Here is a 26,547-nt window from a genome sequence, read left to right as displayed (position 1 = left end):
ATCTTGGACTGCCAGCCTCCAGAACTGTGAGAAAATAAATTTCTGTTCTTTAAGCTACTCAGTCTATGGTATTTTGTTATGGCAGTCCAAGCACATTAATACAGGATCTTTGTACTTATATTCCATCTTGTTCCTATACATTTCAGCCCATCGCTCTCCTTACTTCATTCTGGGTTCTCTTCAAAAGTTACTTTATCAAAGGTGCCTATTTTACCACCTATCTAAAATAGCACCCTTCCTCATCTTGACACCTAACAATTATCACTCTATTCCCTGGATCTTGCTTCACTTTTCTACACAGAATTTATCACCATTACTTGAGATACTGTACATTTTATTTATTATTTGACCACCCAGGACATAATAAAAATTTCATTATAATAAACTACTTTAATAGGAATAAATATTTAAGAATGATTAAGTATACAAGGAAAAAAGACTTGAGAACCAGAAAAATCTGTTTTATTAAAATCTAAACTCCAATAGTCCCTAAGTATATAATATTGATAAGTTAATCTCCTTAAGCCTAGGTTGCCTCATTTATAAAATGGGATATATTCATGCCTACCTCACATGACTGTAAAAACCAGAACTGGTTAGTGTATATACCTTTATCACAAAGCAAGGCACATTAAGCATTCAACAAATGATATTTTTATTACTAATACAAAATGTTCTTAAAACATATTTTTCCATGTATTTTAATGGGAAATACTTAGTCTTCAATTATTTTTTTTTCCTTTTATGAGCTGGAGAGGGAAAGAAATTTATGCTTTATGGTTTTAATTCATGGTTGATATGGTCCTAGGTTAAGCTCTGAATAGTAAACCACTTAAGGCAGCTCAACCACATGAATTTATTTATTTTTTATTTATCACCTTAGCCTTATTAACTTCCGGTTCTCTCATCCTAGAAATCTCCTCAAGATGGTAAGTTTCCTATAGAACATTTGGCTCAGTAATAGTACCTGGTAACTACCTAGTGAGAGTTTTCTTCATATCTAACCATTAAAATGTAAAAACCTCACCATTAGGAAAGATTCAAATGACATTAACAATATTTAATATTGTACTGGTATAACACTAAAATATATCATAAAATATTCACCAAATACCAACACCATCATAATATAACAGAATGTTGGTTAGACACTCATCACACGGTAACCATTTTTTTAACCAAGTTCTTTTTTTTTAAAGATTTTTAAATTTATTTTAGAGAGAGAGAGCACGAGCAGAGGGGCAGAAGGAGAGAGAGAGAGAGAGAATCTCAAGCAGACTCTAAGCTGATCGCAGAGCCTGATGTGGGGTTCAAGCTCATGACCCTGAGGAGATCATGACCTGAGTCGAAACCAAGACTTAGTCACTTGATCAACTAAGCCACCCAGGCGCCCCTGAGTTCTTTCTGAAAAATAAGATAACGTACTGGTATGAGCTAAGGTTTTTATATTGAATCAAATTGAACTTGATATATTTCCCAGGTTAAAAAATTTTTTTAAAATTTTATCCCCTTTTATTTAACAGTTTTTAAAGTAATGATTTGGAACCTAAGCAACCTCCAAACGTAACCAATGGAGAGCTTTTCTTCTTTTGGGGGGATTAGGGAGGGATATCATTAAGATTAATTTTAATTATCAGTATAATTAATTTTAATATATTTGACATATTTCAATAAATTGTAGTTATGATACCTTCTGTGACCCAAGTAGTACCATTACTGATCAATAGGAGCCCTTTCTTTTTAGCTCCCGTGTCCTTTTGACATGTCCATAGTCGTTTTTGACTGCTTCCATGCTTCCTGATATGAGTAGATGATCTAGATTTATTAAATACATTCCTGCTCTGGTCTTGGAGTCAGCCATTTCTCTGAGAAGTTCTAGTTATTTCTACTGAGAAATGGTATTCAAAAACACAAATATGGGACCTAGGACCGTTCGTTTCTATTTGAGAGAATATATATGATAATCTCACACTATTATCTCCAATTCAAGTTTAAAATTATGGGACTTTTACTTCTCTGATTTTACTTTTGAACTCCTTTTCACTAACACTGAAAATCTTGGGTTCTGGAGATAATAATATAATTGCTTATTTGCTTTATCATAATATATGAGTTTAAAAATAACAATACCAATATTATTAATCACAATATTACTAAGTACACTTAGGATTTCTTTGTAGTTCTAGTTAACCTTAAAATATATCACATTAGGAATGTATAGCCACAATATTATTTTAATTTAAATTCATTTAAAATAATTCTTCTGTGCGTTCAAGCCACCAACTAAATACAAAAATAGGTTCATCAACCAAGTTTCATCTTGGTTTTTATTTTTTTTAAACTTCCAATTTAATTTTGTTTTATAATCATGTAAAACATTTACATGGCTCCAAAGTCAAATCTACAAAAAAAGAGTATGTTTGGAAATATCTAACATCTATCCCTAATTCCTAAATTGTTTCCTCCCTTCTAACCAACTACTTTTTAGAATTAGTTTTTGGTATATCTTTCCATTTAAAAAAACCTATATTCATTCTCCCATCCTTCACAAATAAAGGACAGCACATATTCATCTGATCTTTACCCTGCTTTATTCATGTTATTAAAGATCTCAGAAATTACTCTACAGAATATTAAGAGAGATCTTTCTCTCCTTTTACAGCTATGTATGCTATAGTTTATTCAACTACTTCCTGATTGTTGCCAGTCTTTGGCTATTTATTACAAACAGGACTACATTTCATATACACACACATATGTACCTATGTCTAAAGGTAAGAAAAAGATTTGGGGGAAGAGCAAAAGTGGCAAGGAAACTAGTTTTCACTGAGTCCTTTCTGTGTATCAAATACTTTATTTACTGGGCTATGCTAGGCAGTTTAAATGTTTTATTTACTTCTTCAAAAACACTGTCAGGCAGAAAATAATCCATTTGCAAATCAGAGAGATTAAATTAACTGAGCCAAAGTTAGAATGTTTGGCATCACTGGCATTTGACCTATGAATTGGGCCAAGGTCAGTGCTTTTCTTTTTTTAACTATTTAAGATGGACAGGATGAGAACAAAGTCAGTTATTTTCCAACTACATGGACAGTTTTAATCATCTACCCAAAAAACATGTTACATAACTGACACGAGATACCTATTAAAACTACACTTCTCAAATATGCTCATGCTCACATTAAAAATATATGTAAAAAATATTGGATTGATATAAGTAATACTAAAGGGAGTAAAATACTTACTTGGATCATTTAGGTCTGACAGGCTTGTTTTCCTTTCTTTCAGGTTTGTGATTTTGGCTACTTTTGCCCTAGGTAAAATGACTTTCCCATTAGTCTGTAAATAATTCTGTCTACTATCATCACAATTCACAATAATATCAACTGGAATCTTTCCCACACTGTTGCCATAAAACTTCTTGGATGGTAATGCTGTGTTTTGTGACTTCTGTCCTCCAGAATTCTGATGAATTGATGTTCTTAATAATGGTCCAGTAGATTCACTCAAAGTTATAGCTTGTCTGCAATTTCTTTGCAAATCCTTAGGAAAAAGAATACCACAACTTTGGCATTTGGTCTGATTTTCCTTTTCTTTTCCACATTTTGGGCAATATCCACACTGTTTAGAAACCTTAAGTTCCAAAAGAATAAAAAAAAAAAAAGACTTTGGCATTTTATTTCAACATCATGGAATAAAAAGTAAGATCTCAAAATTAAGCCTCTTATTCCCCATCGCCATCACCAAAGCTCCCACAAAATGCTAAAAACTACATACATCAATCATGTTACTTGGGATTTAGCATCAGGAAGCTGAAAGGAATTTTTGGGACAATCTAGTCCAACAGTCTTCACAATGGACCATTATACTACTCAATGGCTACATAAAGATATTCTATGACATACAGAGCATAAATAAACTTAATGGAATAAATATCTAAATCCTCAATCTCCACATATCATTCCAAAATCTGACTTGATTATGCCTTTGATGGAAAGTTATCTCCTGCCAGAACTGTTCTCATAGTTTAAAAAAAAAAAAAAAAAAAAAAAAAAAAAAAAAAAAAAAAAGCCCAACTTCCATTTGAAATATTACAATGCTATACTGCCCTGGAGTATAAAAACCATGAAGCCAAACAAAAGGACAATTTTAAATGGTGAAAAAAATCAATTCTAAATGCTGGTTAACAAAAACTTTTACAAGAAACTGGTTTCTAAGACACTGCTCCAAAAATATTTTAAGGCAGGCCCAATCTAGGTTACAACTGTGAGATTATTAAAAATATTTTTGATGGTAGAGCTTTCTGTTATTCAGGGCATATAATTTAGGAGTTCCAAGATTCTTTTCATACTCATGTAGTTATTTATGTGAAAAAGGTTCTTTAGCACATATGACTGTTAAGAAGGAAAAATATAGAGAGATGTGGAATCCTGTCACAATTTGCAACATAATACTTATTCACAGACACAAGAATTGAGGAAAACAGTCAATGTTTCTAATTAAGAACTGCATTTCCAATAATTTTACTTTTTATGTCAAATAATTACTTAACAAACTATAACATATTTTTAATCAAAAGTCTACTATTAATAACCATAGTAATAAAAAAAACTTTTTTAAACACTTCGAGCCTTATATCATAGGAAATAAGTGGGTAAATACTTCTGGCAGTGAGATGATAGAAAGAGACTATAATTATTAAGTGCTATAGTATTTTGATGCTACCAGATCCATATATGAAGTGAGTTAACCACTTTATTTTAAAATGTTACTCCTTTTACTGTTTCAACTATTACATCCTATATAACCATTTAAACTTGAAACAAAAAATGTTGAATGTCGACTTAAAAATATGTAAGATTACACAGTTGTTTAAAAAAGTCTTTTAGGTGACAGAAGTCATCAAGCAGTTGTAGGAGGACTGACCCGTAAGTGGTAGTTATATATGATCACTTGTGTAAACATAAATTTCAAAATTCATTGAGCTAAATGCTTGACGTCTATGCATTTCTTCTATGTAAATTTATAATTCAAAAGTACGTAAGAAAGTCTAAAGCCCACTGTTCTAGTTTTATCTCNTTTAAAAAAGTCTTTTAGGTGACAGAAGTCATCAAGCAGTTGTAGGAGGACTGACCCGTAAGTGGTAGTTATATATGATCACTTGTGTAAACATAAATTTCAAAATTCATTGAGCTAAATGCTTGACGTCTATGCATTTCTTCTATGTAAATTTATAATTCAGAAGTACGTAAGAAAGTCTAAAGCCCACTGTTCTAGTTTTATCTCCTTGTTTTAAAGATGGAAAATCTGACAAAAATTATTTACCTTGTCCTACATGATCCACAACAAAGCCGTTCTATTATACCATGTTACCTATTCAAGAATCTACCCCAGATAACAACAAAGAACGAAACCAAGCTTTAACCAGGGCAAAGCTGAACTCAGAACATCAGCTCACTCTCTCTGCATAGGTAGATTAAAAACAACAACAACAACAAAAACCATGTCTCTCTCTCAGCCAGTACATAGCAGAATTCAGCTATACTACTTGTGGAGTCTAGGTCTAAGGAATTTTTTTCTCATAGCACTTTTGATAGGGCCCTGTGTATTTAGGATGCACAGTTAGCAGAACTATGCAAACAACTGATTAGACACAAATATGGGACAGATTATCTAACTCTGAAATTTTAGCCTATTGTCAGTAAGGGAAAGAAATAATAGTACAGTTAACACAGGTTTGAACTGCACAGGTCCACTTACATGATGATTTTTTTAATAAATACAGTACAGTACTATAAATGTATTTTCTCTTCCTTATGATTTTCTTAACATGTTCTTTTCTCTAACTTACTTTATAGTAAAAATACAGTATAACGTAACATGCAAAATATGTGTTAATTGCTCATGTTGTTGGTAAGGCTTCCAGTCAACAGATTATTAATGAAGTTTTGGGGGAGTTGAAAGTTATATGCAGATTTTCAACTGTTCAGGGGATCAGTACTTCTAACTTCTGAGTTGTTGAAGGGTCAACTGCATATTTAAATGAAATAATGCAATTATTCCCTAATGAACTGCAAATGGTTGGCCATGTCCTACTGCACCTAAAAGGGAAACTCATAAATAAAGGAGCAGTCCCCACCTACATACCACCCTGCAATAAAATACCTAATTGTCTAAGAAAAATCTAAACCCCAATATTTTTATAAGGAAAATGATAAAGCTGGGTACTAACTGACTCCAATTTTTCACTGTCTGTAACAAAGATTAATAGGACATATTTCAATGAACAGAACCCCATGAAAAGAAGATACTTCACATATTTCCTTTTATAAAATTGATATTAAACAGAAAAAGCATACACTTAAAATTTCTGATATTAAAATACAGAATGAAATATACTGTGAGCTATCATATGCTTTCCATTAGCTAAGAAATACATACCTTAGAACTATTTGCAACAATTAAAAAACAAAATGCAGATTAGCTGAACCAAATATAATACCAAATTTTTTATGATAAAAACTAGAGATTCAGAATTTTATCAACCTACCAATTTCAAAACTAGAATCTCAATACTGCTCAATTACTTTCAGTGAAGTGTATATAAAGTTGTATACACTTCCATAACAATTTCATGTTAGATACAATTTCTTCTGGAAAACAAAGACTGAAGTCTCATTTTCCCACCATTTGGTAGGTAGACTTTTACAAAACAAAATAAATCCAAATCACTAATACATACTATTTTCCAGGCTTCACACATAAATAATAACCAATTACACTTAATAATAATGAGCCTGTCTCTGATGAGATACCACTGAGACATCATTTTTAGTAAATATCCTTAAGATGTATAATCTCATTAAGTATCAAATATCATGTTTTCTCATAAGCAGTACAAAGAAGAGCATTTCACAGACTACTGTGGGGAAAAAAACCCCACTAATCTTGTCTAAGAATTAAAAATTACATACAGGGTGGCTAGAATCTATTCTTTATGTTCATTAAGAACAGAGTAAGAACAACTGGCATGGAAGTGAAAAGTAAAAAAAAAGATTTACTTTGGATGTTAAACAAATTCCGGTAAGTAAATACACTGGACATGATGGAAGTCAGGTTTCTTAGAGAAGGAAGTTACAAACATGCAAAGTGGGAATGACTAAAACAAACACTGTGGTTTTAGACTAGAATTGGAATTATCAGTATAAATTCATGGATTTTATTTTATTATTTTTTAGGGGGCTTTTTTTTTTTTCTTTTTTGCTTCAATCCCAAGGCAGCTCCAGACTAATTCATGGATTTTAACATGTACTAAATACTAACATAAACACACATATATTTACTAGTTTTGTCCACTGAGAGGGCCTATAAACATGAGATCAAGTAGCAACGAGCATAACTAAGGCCCAAATATCTTTCCACCACTTATAGGAACAATGGCTCCTTGGAGAAATGAATGACTCTAGAGCTGCGACAGAGAAAATACAAAAAATCTGGTTACATCAAAAATTAAGGGAAGTTCTCAAAGAATGATGTGGATATGTCAAAATAAAAGAGAGGCCAGCTTAAAGAACCTCCCAGGGGCCAAGACTGGGACAATCTGAGCACCAACATGATAACAGTGACAGAATATAATTTTTTGAATAAGAATCCATGTTGTGTCAACTATACTTCAATAAAAAAAAGAACCTATACATTTGTGCTGATATAAAGGAATACATAGCTAAATATAAGATAAGGAAACCCTCTACCTTACAGTAGCTCATCTTATTAATAAATAAGAAATACCTACTAATTACAGTGGACAAATCTAGGAGAGTACATCCTAAGATAAAAGTTAATAATGTGAAAATCAACACTGTATGCAATCAGATATGACGCAATGATAAGAGTACAGAATCACTTCAGAGGATTCTTAAAAATGCATAAATCATGAAGAAACATCACACTCTCCACAATATCAAGGTGATGAAAGACATGGAAAGACTAAGGAATTATTCCAAATTAAGAAGACTGAAGATCAATATAAAACAATCTTGAACTGGATCCTGTTCTGATAAAGGACATTAATTAGGTGAAATCTGAATGGAGTTTGTAGATTAGACAGTAATTTTGGATCCATGTTAATTTTTAAATTTTGACAGTTGCACTCTGGTTATATAGGAAAATGCCTCCTCTCCACTCTTTCCCCTGCCTTTTTTAAGGAAACATGCACTGAACTAAGTGATAAATGGGGATCATATCCGTTACTTATCCTCAAATGGTGCAGAAACACACACACAACACACACACACACACACACACACACACACGGAAGGTGGAAGGAAAGCAGAGGGAGGGAAAACATATCAAATGTGGAAAACTAGAGAATCTAATAGAAGGGTATATGGATAGTCTTTTTGCTATTTCTTCAACTTTTTGTAAATTTTAAATTATTTCAAAGTATTTCTGGTTGACAGCTATTATTTGGAGTATGTTGCAGGAAGGCACTGATCAATTCTTTTCAGAAGATATGTGTTCTACATTTTGGACAGTGAAAAAAATGACATAACGAAGGCAGAAAAATTTGCTTAAATAACTTTTCTAGGTCTTTTCTAGTCCTGTAAGAAAAGATCACCTAGAATTTAGTTAGTACTAAAAATAGTATTGATAAAAATACCAACTGATTACCAACAAAGAATAATTTCACCACCCACCTCTAAATCAGTTAAACATTTTTTTGAAGCAGGAGACAGAGGAGGTGGAGACTGAAATGTGCTACTGTGACGTTTTTGTGGTACTTTTCTTTTAATTTCAGACTCCAGGTGCGATTCAGACTCTTCAGTTTTCTTCATTACACGATCTAAAGAGAAAAAAACAAAAGTACTGAAATTTTATAAATTCCTCATGATCTTTGCTATAAACAATGCTAATTTATATTATCAAGTTATGTTTTGGTTAAAATAAATTAATGTTTCACAATGTATATAATAAAGAGTAAGCACAACTTGGGAGTGGGGAAAGATGGCTAAGAGGATCCTGAACTCACTTCCTCCCTCGGGCACCAAGCCAACAACTACATACATTACAACTCTGAAAATGACCTGAAGATAAGAGTACAGAATCCCCTACAGGCAACCCAAAAGTGGGAGGAGCTATCACAGGTGTGAAGGTCCTCACTGAGGAGTGAGGGGATCAAGTTAGGCACCCTAACTCTGGGAAGCACACCAAGAAGCCAAGCCACCATAACACCTGGCTTTGAAAATTGGCAGGGATTAACTCTAAGAACTTTGAAAATCAGTAGGCCTTAACTCTGGGAAAGCTGGAGGGCTACAAGAAGAAAAAAAAAAAACACTCTTAAAGGGCCAGTGCACTGTATCATTTAGCACTTTGAAAAATACCTGGGTTGTATAAGTGAGATTCATTGACGAAGTTTAGGACATGTGTGGAAGGGACAGGGATATACAGGAGGTTTTTCTAAGAATGAAAATACTGGGAACCACCATTTTTCTTGCCCTTCCTCAGCCTTACTGACCAGACACTTATAGGTGCCAGTTCTGACACTATCTACCTACCTTACTAGCACTGCTTACCCCCTCCCCAGCATTTGTCTGTGGACCCACCCANACCACCATTTTTCTTGCCCTTCCTCAGCCTTACTGACCAGACACTTATAGGTGCCAGTTCTGACACTATCTATCTACCTTACTAGCACTGCTTACCCCTCCCCAGCATTTGTCTGTGGACCCACCCCGGACTGCCTCCAAGGCAACTCCCACAACACCACACCCAGTGAGCAACCCCTCAGGGACAGTGCCTCTCCTACAACCACACTCACAGCAGCTGCAGCTAGACCTCTCAGCCACGTGCGCCAAGAGCTAACCTTATCCATCAGCAAGGCCACCACAGCCACAGCCAGGCCTCTCAGCCAGCCCTGCCCACCAATGCACCCCACAAAAGTTATGGCTTAGTCACAACAGGAAGGTGTACACATAACCTATGGAGAGATACCCCTGGAGCACCTGTTTCTAGTGACTAGGGGTGAATGTGTTACCTGACCTCATAAGATGCCTTCTATATAAGACCATTAATTTCAAGATCAGAAGTAGCTGACCTACTCAATACACAGAAACAAACACAAGAGTCAGAAAAATGAGGACACAGTGAGATACGTTCCAAAAAAAGGAGTAAGACCAAACCTCAGAAAAAGAACTAAATGAAATGGAGATATACAATTTACCCAATTTAGAATTCAAAGTAATCATCATAAAGAGGCTCACTGGACATGAAAGAAGAGTAAATGAACAAAACAACAACTTTGACATAGAGATAAAAAATTTTAAAAAGAGCCAATCAGAACTGAAGAATACAATAACCAAAATTAAAAATACTTTAGAGGGAATCAACAGCAGATTAGAGAATGCAGTAGAATGGATGACCAATCTGGAAGATATGTTAATGCCAAGTACCCAAGCTGAACAGCGAAAAGAAGAAAAAGGTTGGGTTAAGGAACCTCTGGGACAACATCGAGCATATTAACATTCACATTATAGGGGTCCAAGAAGGAAGAAAAAGGGGCAAATAATTTAAGAAATAATGACTGAAAACCTCCCTAACTTGGGGAAGGAAACAGACATCCAGGTCCAGAAGCACTGAGAGAGAACCCCAAACAATATGAACCCAGAGAGGTCCATACCAAAACAGATAACAAAATGTCAAAGATTAAAAATAAAGTGAGAATCTTAAAAGCAGCAAGAAAAAAAGCAAATAGTTACATAAAAGGGAAACCACATAAAGCCATCAGCTGATTTTTCAGCAGAAGCTTTGCTGACCAGAAGGGAGTAGTATGATAATATTCAAAGGCTAAAGGAAAAAAACCCACAACCAAGAATACTTTACCAGGCAAGATATGCATTCAGAATTAAAGGAGAATTAAACAGTTTCCCAGACAAACACAAGTTAAAGTTCATCATCACTAAACTACCTTACAAGAAATGTTGAGACATCTTTCTTTTTTTAAAAAGATTTTATTTTATTATTTATTGAGAGAGAGAGAGCACAAAACAGAGAATGCAAGCAGGGGGAGGGGCAGAGAGAGTGGGAGAAGCAGACTCATTGAACAGACTCATTGAGCCCCAACACAGGGCTCGATCCCAGGACTCCAGGAACAAGACTTGAGGTGAAGGCAGATGCTCAAGGGACTGAGCCACCCAGGTGCCTTGGGACTATAAAAGCTTGTGCACAGCAAATGAAACCATCAACAAAATGAAAAAGAAACCTACTGAATAGAAGATAATTGCAAATGATACTATCTGATAGGGGATTAATATCCAAAATATATAAAGAACTCATACAACTCAAAATCAAAAAGAAAAACAATCCAATTAAAAAATGGGCAGAGGATCTGAACATTTTCCCAAACACAGACACATGAGAAGATGAATCAATATTACTAATAATCAGGAAAATGCAAATAAAAACCACAGTGAAATATCACCTCACATGCCAGTCAGAATGCAAGTGTTGATGAGGATGTGGAGAAAAGGGAATTCTCTCTCTATGAGTGGGAATGTAAACTGGTATAGCCCCTATGGAAAACAGTATGGAGATTCCTCAAAAAATTAAAAAGGAGAAATACCATGGATCCAGTAATTCCACTACTGGGTGTTTACCCAAAGAATTAAAAAAAAAAACTAATTGAAATGATTTGTCTACCCCTATGTCGAGACACACACACACACACACACACACACGGATGTTACTCAGCCATAAAAAAATGAAATTTTGCCATTTGTGACAACATGGACCTAAGCAAAATAAATCACACAGAAAAACTTTATAATTTCACTTATGTGGGGAATCTAAAAAAAATCAATCGAACAAACAAAAAGCAGAAACAGACCCATAAATACAGAAAACAAACCAATGGTGGCCAAGGGGGGGGTGGGCAAAATGAGTAAAGAGGACTAGGGGATATAGGCTTCCAGTTATGGAATGAATAAATCACAAGGATAAAAGGTACAGCACAGGGAATCAAGTCAGTGGTACTGTAACTGTGTTGTATGGTGACAGATAGTAGCTACACTTGTGATGAGCACAGTGTAATTATAACAGTCATCGAATCACTATGTTAAACACCTGAAACTAATGTGATATTTTATGTCAACCATACTTCAATAAAAATATTATTAATAAAAGAATAACCCGAACTCTTAAGTTGTAGCCCTGTAGTCATGTCCTGGTAGCTCTAGTTATTTTCATTCCTCACCAGGATCTCCATACTGTGGACCACTTTTGTCAAGTGTACCAATATTCTCTTCAGGTTATTCTGTGTTAGTAAGGCCGCAGAAGCACTTTTCACACTGAATCAATTAATCAACTGAATTAATCAATCTCTCTCTCACTCACACACACACACACACACTTTTCCTAAGTTGTCACTCCTCTTAGATTAGTAGTAAGAAGGGAGACTGAATGGCTCTGTCAGTTAAGCGTCCAACTGTTAGTTTTGGCTCAGGCTGTGATCTCAGGGTCCTGAGACTGAGCCCTGTGCCGAGCTCTCCCTCTCCCTCTGCCTATCCCTCCCCCTCTAAAATAAAAAAAATAATTAGTAATGAGAAAAAAATTTTATTTTTATTTTTTTAAATATATATATTTATTTATTTATTTGACAGAGACAGCCAGCGAGAGAGGGAACACAAGCAGGGGGAGTGGGAGAGGAAGAAACAGGCTCCCAGCGGAGGAGCCTGATGTGGGGCTCGATCCCATAACGCTGGGATCACGCCCTGAGCCGATGGCAGACGCTTAACGACTGCGCCACCCAGGCGCCCCGAAGTTTGGAATATTCTTATCATAAAATAGGGATATGTTCAATATACGAATAAAAGATTTCCACTCAAAGTAGCAAAGAATATAGGTGCTATATCTTAGCCATCAGGAAAATCCAGCTGTTTAAATTAATTAGATTCTGGATAAGAACCAGTAGTGCTATGATTTAAGCAAGAAAAGGCCTGGGAGAAACAAGATAGACATACAGATTAAGAATCACTATTCTAGAGAATAAAAATCAATTTGATGGTGACACATTTCCCATAAATATTATTTGCCTTTATTTTTGCACATTAATATCAGTAGAGTAAAAGATTATTTCAATGAAAATAAAAATTTCTACCCACAACTATTATTAACATCTATTATTAACATCTATTATTAACACAACTGTATCAGGTACGGTCTCCTTTAAATTCAATGGTTGCCTAATACATTCTAAATTTTAGGATCATAACCATTTAAAACAAGAAAACAACATCATATGAGATTATAATAAAGTTCAAATAAAGTTCTGAAGCTATAAGCCATTACAGTTAATACACGGATCCTGAATTTAATGAAAATACTAATTAAAAAAAGATTTCAACACTGTAATCCCCTCATTGTGCAACTATTCCCTGATAATTTCAGGGCACAGTTAAGTAAGATTTCAAATTAGTTATAAAAAATGCTTTTCTACATATATCTATTATACTTGGGAATATTCTATAACCAGTGTCATATCTCTACTTTAACCTTTCATACAACTATTCAAAACCCTTCACAGGTGTTAACAAGTAAAACTGTACACTTACCAACACCTTGAGGCCGACTCAACCTTACAGAATTATTTTCAAATTTTTGTACATGAGGTGGGTATTCTTTCCTAAAAAAGGAAATTTATATAGATTTAACAGAAAAAATATTTTCAAAACAAAAACGCTGAGGGAATACCTACAATGTTTACTAAAAGCAAACCACAGCTTCTTTGCCATACAAAAAAAGTGATACTATAAAATAATAAAACTATATTATACAAATATAGTAAAGCTTAATACATTGTAAGGTCCCTAAGAACAGTGACTACATTTTATTTAGACTGTTAATCTACTAAAGCCCAGAGCAAGCATACTTTCAAATAAATAGTTAACAGATGAATCCAAATTACTGTCCTTTCAAAGAAGTCACCAAAGTTATATGGTGCACAAAACTTTAGTTTTCTTTTGGAACTGCCTTCATAATCAATTTATATAAGCCACATTAAAAAAAAAGAACATGTAATACTTCATTGTCACACATTTTCTGAATTAAAAAAAATCAGCTTAATAATACCCAATTTGCCCAATTTTGCTGTAAATGTTTTTAGTTGTTTAAAAGCAAATCAGTGACTAAAGGAATAAATAGTAATTAAGATATTGGCCTTGAGGAAAATTTCAAAATCAGTACAAAAAAATGTTACGTACAAAACCAGCAACAAATGTTTTAGTCTTGTACTATGAATACATTATGGAGATATAATTATACTTTAAAAAATACACTAAGTTACATTGTCAGACTTCATATACAACTAATTTTCAGGATTCCGAACATAATCCTTAGTAAATAAGGATCCTAAAATAGCATGTAAGTCCAAATATACACTAGTTTTGGGGTAAAGAAAGAAAAAAACTATAGCTAGTTACGGGATAAAAGTATTAAAGAAGGAGATTTATAAAAAGTGCAATAGACCAGGGAGCTACAATAAGCTACTCTTCCATCCTAAAAAGACTTCTAAAAATATTCCCATTTTACTTAGCCAGGGAATTAAAAATAAAAGAGGCTATACTATTATTTGTATATTCATTCACACTAGTGATCAAAACTTATCAAAGTATATAATCAAGTAAATTAAAATCCTAAAGAAATTTTTCCAGAAGAATTTCATATTCTTATGTTGTAAAAGTCAAAGCACCTAAATTACAAACAAAGTAGGAGAATGTCCCAAGAAGAAGAAGAGTAGGGACAGTAGTGTATGTGTAATAACAGCAGATAGTGAGCATCATGTGCCAGGTACTGTTCTACGGGCTTCGTGTCTACTACGTACTTTAATCCTCAAAATTACCTTACGAAGTAATATTATTATTAGCACTTCACAGATGAGACCAAGGTAAAATATGGTTAGTTAACTTGCCTATACTCACATAACTATAAAATAGCAATGCCAGGATCTGAAATCTGGCAAACTGCATCAACATTGATGCAAATAGAATTTTCATGATTATTGAGCAGCATTATTTGTACAACTGGGCAATTTCTACCCTGACAAAATTTTAAGATTCATGAGATGAGTTGTAAAGATGAGAATTTGCCTTAGAGATCCATAGTAGTAGTACTAGCAGTTATGAAGGAGGTTAAGTTTTCAGCTAATAATGCTAAACTTAAAACTCATGTTTTTATATTCCATATACTTTCACACTAAACAGGATATAATGTAGTCTTATCTTTAAATCAAATAATTGGTTTTTTAATCTCTCATTTTTATTAACTCTTCGCTTTGGAAAAATAAAGATTATCAACTTTAAAATGCAACAGAGGCAATGAATCTGAAGGAAAATATGATGATACTAGTATGGTAAACTCCAAAAACTCTTGATTTTTAAAATAGTGGCTAATGTAAATAGTATACATTCTTAAATATTAAGGATTATCAATACAGAAAACAATTATGTGACAGAGAACGGGCACAAAATCTGAAAATACAGATACTCTGGAATTCGTTAGTTTGAACCTGCTTGATTACTTATTCTGGGGTATGCTATAAATAAAGGTTTATTCAGTAATAACTGACATAAGTCATCTGAGACAACCAATCACATGTGCATAGACTGGTGAAAATGCTGCATTAAATGCACTGTATTCTTTGCTCTTTGACACAGTGCACTAAACCATGCCTTGCTAATGTGGAACAAATACCACGTGGAATATATAATATCCATGACTATCATGTATTATAATGCAAGGTTAATAAACTATTCTGGATATTGGCCAACATTTCCAGACCTTATGATCACAACATATTGAATATGTGCTACATGTTTCCCTATATAAGCAGGGAAAACTACTTTTTCTTTTAAGAAATGTATGAATAAATTATAGAAATAAAAGCATACCTTAAAATTTAATACACGAATACAAGGATTTCAGGATGAAAGCAGTATTACTTTGATAAGAAAATTTTTGAAACCTTGCCAGCCATAAACTATCTTGGATTCTTTAAAACGTAGTTTTTTAAAAAAATTGTTAGGTGATCAAAAATCAAATTTTATGTTAATTTCTTGGTTTGAGGGTTCCATCACTCTACAGATACAAAAATTTGAACCTCCAAACAGTTCAACCCTAGGATTTCTCAGTGGATATTTCTTTCTCACTTCAAACCAAGCAGAGGCACAGAAACTTTCCTGTCTGTTATCTACAAGGTGGGGATTTTTTTTGCTTGTAAGGGATTGTGCTTTGTTTAGGAAAAAATGAAAAAACAAAAAACAAAAAACAAAAAACCCTCGCTCATGGACCCAACACTTTACAGGCTGCATAAAACAACTGGAAAGCTTTTTTCCTTCTGTGCATAATTGTTTAAATAATCTCAAAATGCTCTGCTTATTAAGGGTTAGACAGGCCTCAGTCCTGAAAGTCTTTTTAAAATAAGCTTAATTTTGCAATAATTTTAGATTTGCAGAAGTTGAAAAGACAATTAATTATATCCCTCACCCAGTTTCTCCTGATGTTACACCTTCATCATTATCATACATATATCAAAAAAGAAACCAACACTGGTATACTACTATTAAGTAAATGCCAAACTTTATTTGAATTTCACCAGCTATTCACCAATATCCTTTTTTTGCTCCAGAATCCAATCCAGGATCCACTGCATTTAATTGTACTGTCTCTTTAGTTTCCTCTGTCTCCCAGTCTTACATGATCTCTCATGACCTTGGCATTTTGGAAGAGAATTGGCATTTTGTAGAATGCCCCTAAACCTCGGTCATTCTGATGTTTTTCTCATGATTAGACCAAGGTTATAAATTTGGGGGAAGGGGGGGCGCCTGGGCGGCTCAGTCGGTTGAGCTTCTGCCTTCGGCTTGGGGTAATGATCTCAGGGTCCCAGGATCAGGCCACGCAAAGGGCTCCCTGCTCAGTAGGGAGTCTGCTGCTTCTTCTCCCCTCTGCTTGTGTGCACTCTCTCTCTCTCTCAAATAAATAAAATGTGTAAAAAAAAAACCTGAGGGTTAGGATATCAGAGTTGAAGTGCCCTTCTCATCACATCATACATAATATCAATATGATTTCAACGGTGATGTTAACCTTGATCATTTGGCTAAGGCACTGTTTGCCAGGTTTCGCCACTCTGGAGTTACTATTCTTCCCTTTCTACACTCCATGTGTAAATAAACAAGTCAGTCCAGCCCACAGAAGGGGTGGGGTAGTTAAACTCCACTTCTTTAAGTGTGGAGTATCTATACAAATTATTTAGAATTCTATAATAAACAGCTGTCCATTTCCTTCAATTTATTTTATGTGGCTTGTAAAACCCTAGGATAGCTGAGTAAATAAATGATTTATTCAATCATTTTTACTAGTATGACACATGGATATTTATTTTATACTTTAGGTTATAATCCAATTGTTTTAGTTTTGGTCTTTGGGAACACTTTCACTTGGCTCCTGTGTCCCCTTGATGTGACATCATTTTTTTATTTCGCTAAAATATATATAATGCAAAACTTACAAAAATATAGAGTGCTTCATAATCTACCTGTAATCCTTACACAAGGGCCATGAAAATCTTCTCTGTAATGTTACTATTTTAGTATATGTGCTTTTGAAGCAAGTATTCTTTTGTTTTTTGAGTACTTGGTGTCTAACACTAAGACACTTCACATTCGTGTTTTCCCTAACCCAAACCTAGAACCAGTCATTTCTCCATGTTGCTTTTCTTAGAGAGTGGTATTAGAAACCAGGATGTGGGTGCTGGGTTTTTGTTGTCTTGGTTTCTGCTGGATTTTAATGATAGCTCATTTTATTAATCTTTTCCACTGCTCTAACTGATCTAAAAGATGTCTCTTTCTATAAAATAAATGTATTCATATTCAAATGTTAAAATTCATTATATCAAACTCATGTTAAACTCATAAATCAGTCTAATTTTCCAAGATTTATTTAAAATCTCCCACAGTTGTAGTCTAACCAAGAACTTCTTGCATTTTAAACATTTTAAGGAAATTTTATGTACTTAGTTGTTATACTTTTAGACTATGCCCATTAGAAAACATGCTCCCTTTTCCTATTCAGTACTAATCCATAATTCCATCTTTTTATTAAAATTATACTTGTGCTTTCTGTTTGCAACTCTGTGATTCTAAACAACCTTTTTTTTTTTTTACCTTACAGAATGTTACTTTACGTCTGATTCTTGTAAAGAACATAGTATAACTGGGTTTAATCCAACAAGTCTTTTATTAAATATATTCAACCTCACTACAATTACTGTAACAGCTGATAGACTTCATGTTTTCCTTTCATCTTACTTTACTGTCTGTAGTATATATTTCTATTATTTGTTTCCTCTTTTCCCCTATTTTTACTGGTTTGCACAATTAGTATTCGTTTTCCTTCCCTAATTTATTTAACAAATAGTTACCTTTCCTCTCTCAACCTTTATTCCAATTACATATTTCTGTTAACATGTTATCAAAATTCCAACCATTTCTTCAAGCAAGATATCTACTGCATCCCTAATGAGAGGAGGTGTTTATTTTTTTTAAAGATTTTATTTATTAATTTGACGGAGAGAGACAGACAGCCAGCGAGAGAGAGAACACAGGCAGGAGGAGTGGGAGAGGAAGAAGCAGTCTCCTAGCAGAGGAGCCTGATGTGGGGCTCGATTCCAGGACTCTGGGATCACGCCCTGAGCCAAAGGCAGACGCTCAACGACTGAGCACCCAGGCGCCCCGAGAGGAGGTCTTTAAAATTCTATTACTTCTTGCCTTTCCAACTCTCCTCCCAGAAAAAGGCCTTAAGATTCCTTTTACTTCTGCCTTTCTACCTCCCCAACTCCTAGATTTTGCTGAGGTAGTTTTGAATATTTAGTCACAGACTATTATTGATTTTCCTTTGCAGCACACTAATATTTGGAAAGTGGAACATGCGTACTCTTAATTGAATGCCACGGACTTAAGGTTTTATTGCACCAAATTACAAATCATATACAAAACATTTTTTAAAAACTCTCAAAGGTTTATCAGGTATTAACCCTTCCCTATCTAAAATTCCCTGAAACCTTCCACTGAGTGCACTGACATAAAATGAAGCTCTTCAAGTCATCTTACAAAGCCTTTAAGATCTAGGTCCTATCTGATCTGCCAAATTCACCTTGCAACATTTTCCCCTTTGCTCCCCTTTCTATTCCTTGAACATGCTAAACTCATTCTTGCAATTAGTATCTTAGTACCATCTCCTTCCTATCTGGAAAAGCCATCTACATGATCATGGCATGGCTGACTGTTCATTTAGTCCTTGTTTAAATGTTAGCTTTGTAGTAAAAAGTTTCTCTGAGGGGCGTGTGGATGACTCAGTGGGTTAGGCCTCTGCCTTCAGCCCAGGTCCTGACAGCCCTGCATCAGGCTCCTTGCTCAGCATGGGGCCTGCTTCTCCCTCTGCTGCTCCTCCTGCTTGCGCTCTCTGTCAAATAGATAATTTTTTAAAAGATTTATTTATTTGACAGAGAAAGAGAGAGAGTGCACACAAGCAGGGGAGCAGTAGGCAGAGGGAGAGGGAGAAGCTAACTCCCCGCCAAGTAGGGATCCCAATGCGGGGGGCTCGATCCCAGGACCCTGAGATCATGAGGGGAGCTGAAGGCAGATGCTTAACTGACTGAGTCACCCAGGGGCCCAGATAAATAAAATCTTAAAAAAAAAAAAATTAAAAAAAAAGTTTCTCTGAAAACGTAATCTAAAGAAACCATACTGTCACTCTCTATAACATCACCCAATTATGCTTCTTTACATAGAATTTATTATTTCAGGGTCCCTGGGTGGCTCAGTCGGTTAGGTGCCTGTCTTTGGCTCAGGTCATGATCCCAGGGTCCTGGGATCGAGCCCTGTTAAGGGGCTCCCTGCTCAGTGGGGAGTCTGCTGCTCCCTCTCCCTCTCCCCCATGCTCCTGTTTGCTCACTCGCACTCTCGCAAATAAATAAAAAAATTTTTTTAAAAACTTATTATTCCATGTTTCTCTTGTTCATTATCAGTCTTTGCTCATCAAAATGTAAACCACAGGAGTGCAGGGAGCTTGTCTGTTTTGTTCATCACTGTATCCTTATGCCTAGGACACAGCAAGCACTTGAAAAATACCTGGAATGGAACTGGGGCGCCTGGATGGCTCAGGCGTTAAACGTATGCCTTCAGCTCAGGGCATGATCCCAGAGTCCTCGGATCGAGCCCCGCATCAGGCTCCTCCACGGGGAGCCTGCTTCTTCCTCTCCCACTCCCCCTGCTTGTGTTCCCTCTCTCGCTGGCTGTCTCTCTCTGTCAAATGAATAACTAAAATCTTAAAATAAATAAATAAATAAATAAGAGAAAAAAAATACTTGGAATGAATAAACATATATATCTAAAAGGCAGTATGCAATCAAAAGTACATTTATCAGGTCAAATAATTGTACAAATGTTGCTGTACAAGGACGGTATTGTTGGCAAAAATTGAACCACTACTGGCCACCAAGCAGAAACTTAAAATACTAATTTTTTAAACAAGGTACAAATATCATATTTTCGATGTTTAAAAACACTGCAAACTTGTTTGTATTTATTGACTGGACATCTTGGTTGGAAATGGGATATACTGGGACTCTCAAGTCTGTTTACTGTCTTTCTTCCTAGTTTTTTTCTAGGGTTTCCATATTTAATCACTGTTTTCTTTACACTATGTTTTATGTGGCAAGACAAGTCATTCTTCTCTTCCTCTATTCTTCTTTAAAAAAAAAATATCTATTGCTGTTCTCAAATATGGCTGTACTTTGCTAAATAAACTTTAGCTTTAATTGGTCAAATTTTTTAAAATAACATCAAAGTCACTGAAATTTTGACTACAATTCCATTAAATTTACTTGAAGGAGCACTGGTAACAACCAACCAGAAACATAACATAGGCCTCAGAGTAAGTCTTAGATACATTTATAAAGGACTTATAAATTATTAACTTTATTATTGGATATTTAATATTAGTTGCTGCTGTGAATAAAAATGTGGTCTCTCACTATATACTCCAATTGATCAGAAGTGAATGAAGGAAACAATAATTAATACTATTAGTCTTGTAGCTTATCATCCTGCTGCTCAACTTTATTATTTCTAAGGTTTTAGATGACTCATAATTCCAAGGAAGACAGTATCATCTGAATATAATTTTATTTTGATTATCTTCAGACAGCAATTTATAATGCTATTATAAATTGGTACCACCTCCCTGTAAAACAATTCAGCAGTACTTATGAAGAACATTAAAAGCATTTGTGACCTAGTCCAACAATCCTTTACCAGAGATTTACCAGAGATTCATTTAGAAATTTATACACAAAGTTGTTCATGAATGTATCACATATAACGATGATGAGCTAATGAGTAAATAAATTATGTATATCTGGAGGACAACCTATTATGCATTCATTAAAAATCACTTTTAGAAGTCAACTTAATGACAGTGAAAAATGTTACGATGCAATGTTAAGTGAAAATTTAGAATATGCAGCTGTATTTTTATTATGATTCCACATGTGTTGGGTATACTAAAAAGTATGGAAAAATACTGGGAAGAAATGCACTGGGAACCTAATAATGTTAATTTTCTATTTTGAGAGCTTTTAGAAAATTATAAAATCTCTATACTTATCTTTTCAAACACACCCTTTATGTAAACATTCCTAATACTTCATATATGTTCTTTCATTGTACTCTATTCATCTTTGTACTTTATTGTTGTTTCAAAATCCTCGACAATACACACGTACTTTTTAAAATTTTTTATAAGTTTAGGGGAGGAGTCCAAGATGGCGGAGGAGCAGGAGGCTGAAATTTCGTCTGGTCCAGGAATGCAACTAGATAGCTATCAGACCATTCTGAACACCTACAAACTCAACTGGAGAATGAAGAAAAGAATAGCAGCAACTCTAAGAACAGAATAGCCACCACTTTCTGCAAGGAACCCAGTTTAAAACAGGAGTTGAGCTCCAGCTCGGCGTTCCAAGATGGCGGAGGAGCAGGAGACCTAAAGTTCGTCTGGTCCCAGGAATTCAGCGAGAGAGCTACCAAACCATTCCGAATACCTATGAATGCAACTGGAGAATGAAGAAAAGAGTAGCAGAAACTCTATGAACAGAAAGGCAACCACTTTCTGCAAGGAGGAGAAAAGATGGAGGAGGAGTAGGCGACCCTTTCTCAGCTGGTCCGAGTCGAGCTGGATATCTACCAGACCATTCTGAACACCCACAGAATCAGCCTGAGACGCAGGAAGATACATCTGGATCTCTACAAATGAACATCTCCAGTGCTGAGTATTGAGGTACGAAGCGGGGAGCTGTGAATCCGAGCACAGATATAGGAAGATAAAGGGAAGGGGGAGGGAGCCTCTGCGCTCAGGCGCCGGGAAGCAATAGCCCCTTGTGCTGGGGAGCGGGCTGGACTCTCAGACCAGCACCCGCAAGAGAGCGGACTGAGACAGTGAGCATGGGAACGCCCGTGTCCAAACTGAAAACAGGAGCTCCCGACCGCACACTCGAACTAGAGTGAAACCGAGAGCTCAGGAGTGCAAGCGCGACCAGACTGAAAACTGGCGCTCCAGAGCACAGGCGAACCATACTGAAACAGGGAGCTCGGGAGCTCGGGAGCGCGCGTGGGAACCGGGGGCAGCGGGCAGTGTTAGAAGCACAAAGGACAGAGACTTACTGGCCCTGGAAGTGAGGGCTGGCACACAGGCTGTGGGGAGCACATCCCGGGTCGCTGCAGGGTTTTTAGCAGCACCAATTGAAACAGAGTTAAAGTGGCCAGAACATCAGTGGAGAACGATCCGCGATCCCTCTGTTCTGAGACAGAGGCTGAATTTCAGCCGCTGCTGCTCTCTCAGAAGAGGCATAGCAAACCGCCAGGGAAAGCCGCCAGAGAACAAAAGCCCGGAAATACCGGCTCACAGGGTGCCCATCCCCATCCCCCCTCGCAAGGGACACAGAGACTCTACCCAAACAGGGTTTTCTGAGTACCTGCAGGCAGGCCCCTCCCCCAGAAGGCAGGCTGAAAAATCAAGAAGCCCACAACCCGGAGCGCCTGAGTGGCGCAGTCACCAAGCACCTGTCTTCGGATTAGGGTGTGATCACAACGCTCCGTAAGGAGTCCTTCATCGGGCTTCTCCACCGGGAACCTGCTTCTTCCTCTCCCACTCCTCTGCTTGGGTTCCCTTTCTTGCTGACTGTCTCTCTCTCTCTCAAATAAATAAATAAACTCTTTAAGGAAGAAGCCCACATCCCTAAGATCTCTATAAAACAAGGGCGCACGGCCTGGGTCCCAGTCAACACTTGGGCTCTGGACAACCCTGCAATCTCTCTTCATCAGAATGACGAGAAGGAGAAGTCCCCCCCAGCAAAGAAAAGATAATGAGTCTGTGGCCTCTGCCACAGAATTGGCCTCGGCCACAGAATTAATACATATGGATGTATCCCAATTATCAGAAATGGAATTCAGAGCAACAATGGTCAAGATGATGAGTAAACTTGAAAAAAGCATCAGAGAAAGCGTTGCTGAGAATATAGAATCCCTAAGGGCAGAAATGAGAGCGAATCTGACAGAAATTAAAAATTCTATGAGCCAAATGCAGTCAAAACTAGAGGCTCTGACGGCCAGGGTCACCGAGGCAGAGGAACGCGTTAGCGAATTGGAGGATGGGTTAGTAGAAGAAAAAACGAAAATAGAAGCTGGTCTTAAAAAAATCCACGCCCACGAATGTAGATTACGGGAGATTACTGACTCTATGAAACGATCCAATGTCAGAATCATCGGCATCCCTGAAGGGGTGGAGAAAAACAGAGGTCTAGAAGAGATATTTGAACAAATTGTAGCTGAAAACTTCCCTAATCTAGCAAGGGAAACAAGCATTCGTGTCCAAGAGGCAGAGAGGACCCCATCCAAGCTCAACCAGGACAAACCTACGCCACGGCATGTCATAGTGCAATTCGCAAATATTAGATCCAAGGATACAGTATTGAAAGCGGCCAGGGCAAAGAAATTTCTCACGTACCAAGGCAAAGGTATCAGGATTACGTCAGACCTGTCTACAGAGACCTGGAATGAGAGAAAGGCTTGGGGGGGCATTTTTAAAGCTCTTTCAGAGAAAAACATGCAGCCAAGGATCCTTTATCCAGCAAAGCTGTCATTCAGAATTGATGGAGAAATAAAGACGTTCCAAAATCGCCAATCATTAACCAATTTCGTAACCACGAAACCAGCCCTACAGGAGATATTAAGGGGGGCTCTATAAAGGTAAAAAGGCCCCAAGAGTGATACAGAGCAGCAAGTCACAACCGATACAAAGACTTTAAAGAGAAATGGCATCATTAAAATCATATCTGTCAATAATCTCTATCAATCTAAATGGCTTAAACTCTCCCATAAAACGCCACAGGGTTGCAGATTGGATAAAAAGACATGACCCATCCATTTGCTGTCTACAAGAGACTCATTTTGAACCCAAAGATGCATTCAGACTTAGAGTAAGGGGATGGAGTACCATCTTCCACGCAAATGGACCTCAAAAGAAAGCTGGAGTAGCAATTCTCATATCAGATAGACTGGATTTTAAACTAGAGGCCATAGAGAGAGATACAGAAGGGCACTATATTATTCTTAAAGGAAGTATTCAACAAGTGGATATGACAATTATTAATATATATGCCCCCAACAGGGGAGCAGCAAGATACACAAGCCAACTCTTAACCAAAATAAAGAGACATATAGATAAGAACACAGTAATAGTAGGGGACCTCAACACCCCACTATCAGAAATAGACAGAACACCCTGGCAAAAACTAAGCAAAGAATCAAAGGCTTTGAATGCCATACTCGACGAGTTGGACCTCATAGATATATATAGAACACTACACCCCAGAACCAAAGAATACTCATTCTATTCAAATGCCCATGGAACATTCTCAAGAATAGATCATGCTCTGGGACACAAAACAGGTCTCAGCCAATACCAAAAGATTGAAATTATCCCCTGCATATTCTCAGACCACAACGCTCTGAAATTGGAACTCAACCACAAGGAAAAACCTGGAAGAAACTCAAACACTTGGAGGCTAAGAACCATCCTGCTCAAGAATGACTCGATAAACCAGGAAATCAAAAAACAAATTAAACAATTTATGGAGACCAACGAGAATGAATACACAACGGTCCAAAACCTATGGGATACTGCAAAGGCAGTCCTAAGGGGGAAATACATAGCCATCCAAGCCTCACTCAAAAGAATAGAAAAATCTAAAATGCAGTTTCTATATTCTCACCTCAAGAAACTGGAACAGCAACAGAGGGACAGGCCTAACCCACTGACAAGGAAGGAGTTGACCAAGATTAGAGCAGAAATCAATGAATTAGAGACCAGAACCACAGTAGAGCAGATCAACAGGACTAGAAGCTGGTTCTTTGAGAGAATCCATAAAATTGATAGACCACTGGCAAAACTTGTCCAAAAACAAAGAGAAAGGACTGAGATTATTAAAATTATGACTGAAAAGGGAGAGGTCACGACCAGCACCATTGAAATTGCAAGGATTATTAGAAACTTTTATCAACAGCTATATGCCAAAAAACTAAACAATCTGGAAGAGATGGAGGCCTTCCTGGAAACCTATAAACTACCAAGACTGAAACAGGAAGAAATAGATTTCTTAAATAGGCCAATTAACTATGAAGAAATTGAGTCAGTGATAAACAACCTTCCAAATAATAAAACTCCAGGCCCAGACGGTTTTCCTGGGGAATTCTACCAAACATTCAAAGAAGAAATAATACCTATTCTCCTAAAGCTATTTCAAAAAATAGAAACAGAAGGAAAGCTACCAAACTCATTCTATGAGGCTAATATTACCTTGATCCCCAAACCAGGCAAAGACCCCCTCAAAAAGGAGAATTACAGACCGATTTCTCTAATGAATATGGATGCCAAAATCCTCAACAAGATCCTTGCTAATAGAATCCAACAGTACATTAAAAGGATTATCCATCATGACCAAGTGGGATTCATACCTGGGATGCAAGCATGGTTCAACACTCGCAAATCAATCAATGTGATACATCATATCAACAAGAAAAGACTCAAGAACCATATGATCCTCTCAATTGATGCAGAAAAAGCATTTGACAAAATACAGCATCCTTTCCTGATTAAAACCCTTCAGAGTGTAGGAATAGAGGGTACATTTCTCAATCTCATAAAAGCCATCTATGAAAAGCCTACTGCAAGCATTATTCTCAATGGGGAAAAGCTGGAAGCCTTTCCCTTAAGATCAGGAACACGACAAGGATGCCCACTCTCGCCACTATTATTCAACATAGTACTAGAAGTCCTTGCAACAGCAATCAGAAGACAAAAAGGGATCAAAGGTATCCAAATCGGCAAAGAAGAAGTCAAACTGTCTCTCTTTGCAGATGACATGATACTCTATATGGAAAACCCAAA

The 26,547-nt window shown here is 36.3% G+C and overlaps 1 protein-coding gene and 1 non-coding gene across 12 annotated transcripts in view; both read right to left on the bottom strand.

The window, feature by feature from the left end:
• Nucleotides 1–26,547, bottom strand: part of SENP6 (SUMO specific peptidase 6) — a 129,685-nt gene that overhangs the window by 41,274 nt on the left and 61,864 nt on the right. For 7 of the 11 annotated variants that reach the window (XM_034648243.1, XM_034648245.1, XM_034648244.1 and 4 more), the window contains 3 exons: nucleotides 13,605–13,675; nucleotides 8,697–8,842; nucleotides 3,246–3,633 (listed from right to left, as the gene is read on the bottom strand). In XM_034648243.1, the coding sequence (XP_034504134.1) occupies nucleotides 3,246–3,633; nucleotides 8,697–8,842; nucleotides 13,605–13,675 (605 nt within the window). The remainder of the gene's footprint in view (nucleotides 1–3,245; nucleotides 3,634–8,696; nucleotides 8,843–13,604; nucleotides 13,676–26,547) is intronic. The other 4 variants (XM_034648247.1, XM_034648249.1, XM_034648250.1 and 1 more) reach the window with 2 other exon arrangements.
• Nucleotides 17,555–17,656, bottom strand: LOC117797195. Its single transcript, XR_004622113.1, has one exon. It is a non-coding gene; the product is annotated as a U6 spliceosomal RNA (small nuclear RNA).

Source organism: Ailuropoda melanoleuca, chromosome 19, assembly GCF_002007445.2.
Source record: "Ailuropoda melanoleuca isolate Jingjing chromosome 19, ASM200744v2, whole genome shotgun sequence".
Taxonomy (NCBI): Eukaryota; Metazoa; Chordata; class Mammalia; order Carnivora; family Ursidae; genus Ailuropoda; species Ailuropoda melanoleuca.
The sequence above is the reverse complement of the archived record's forward strand: the minus strand, read 5'-3'. Positions and strand labels throughout refer to the sequence as shown.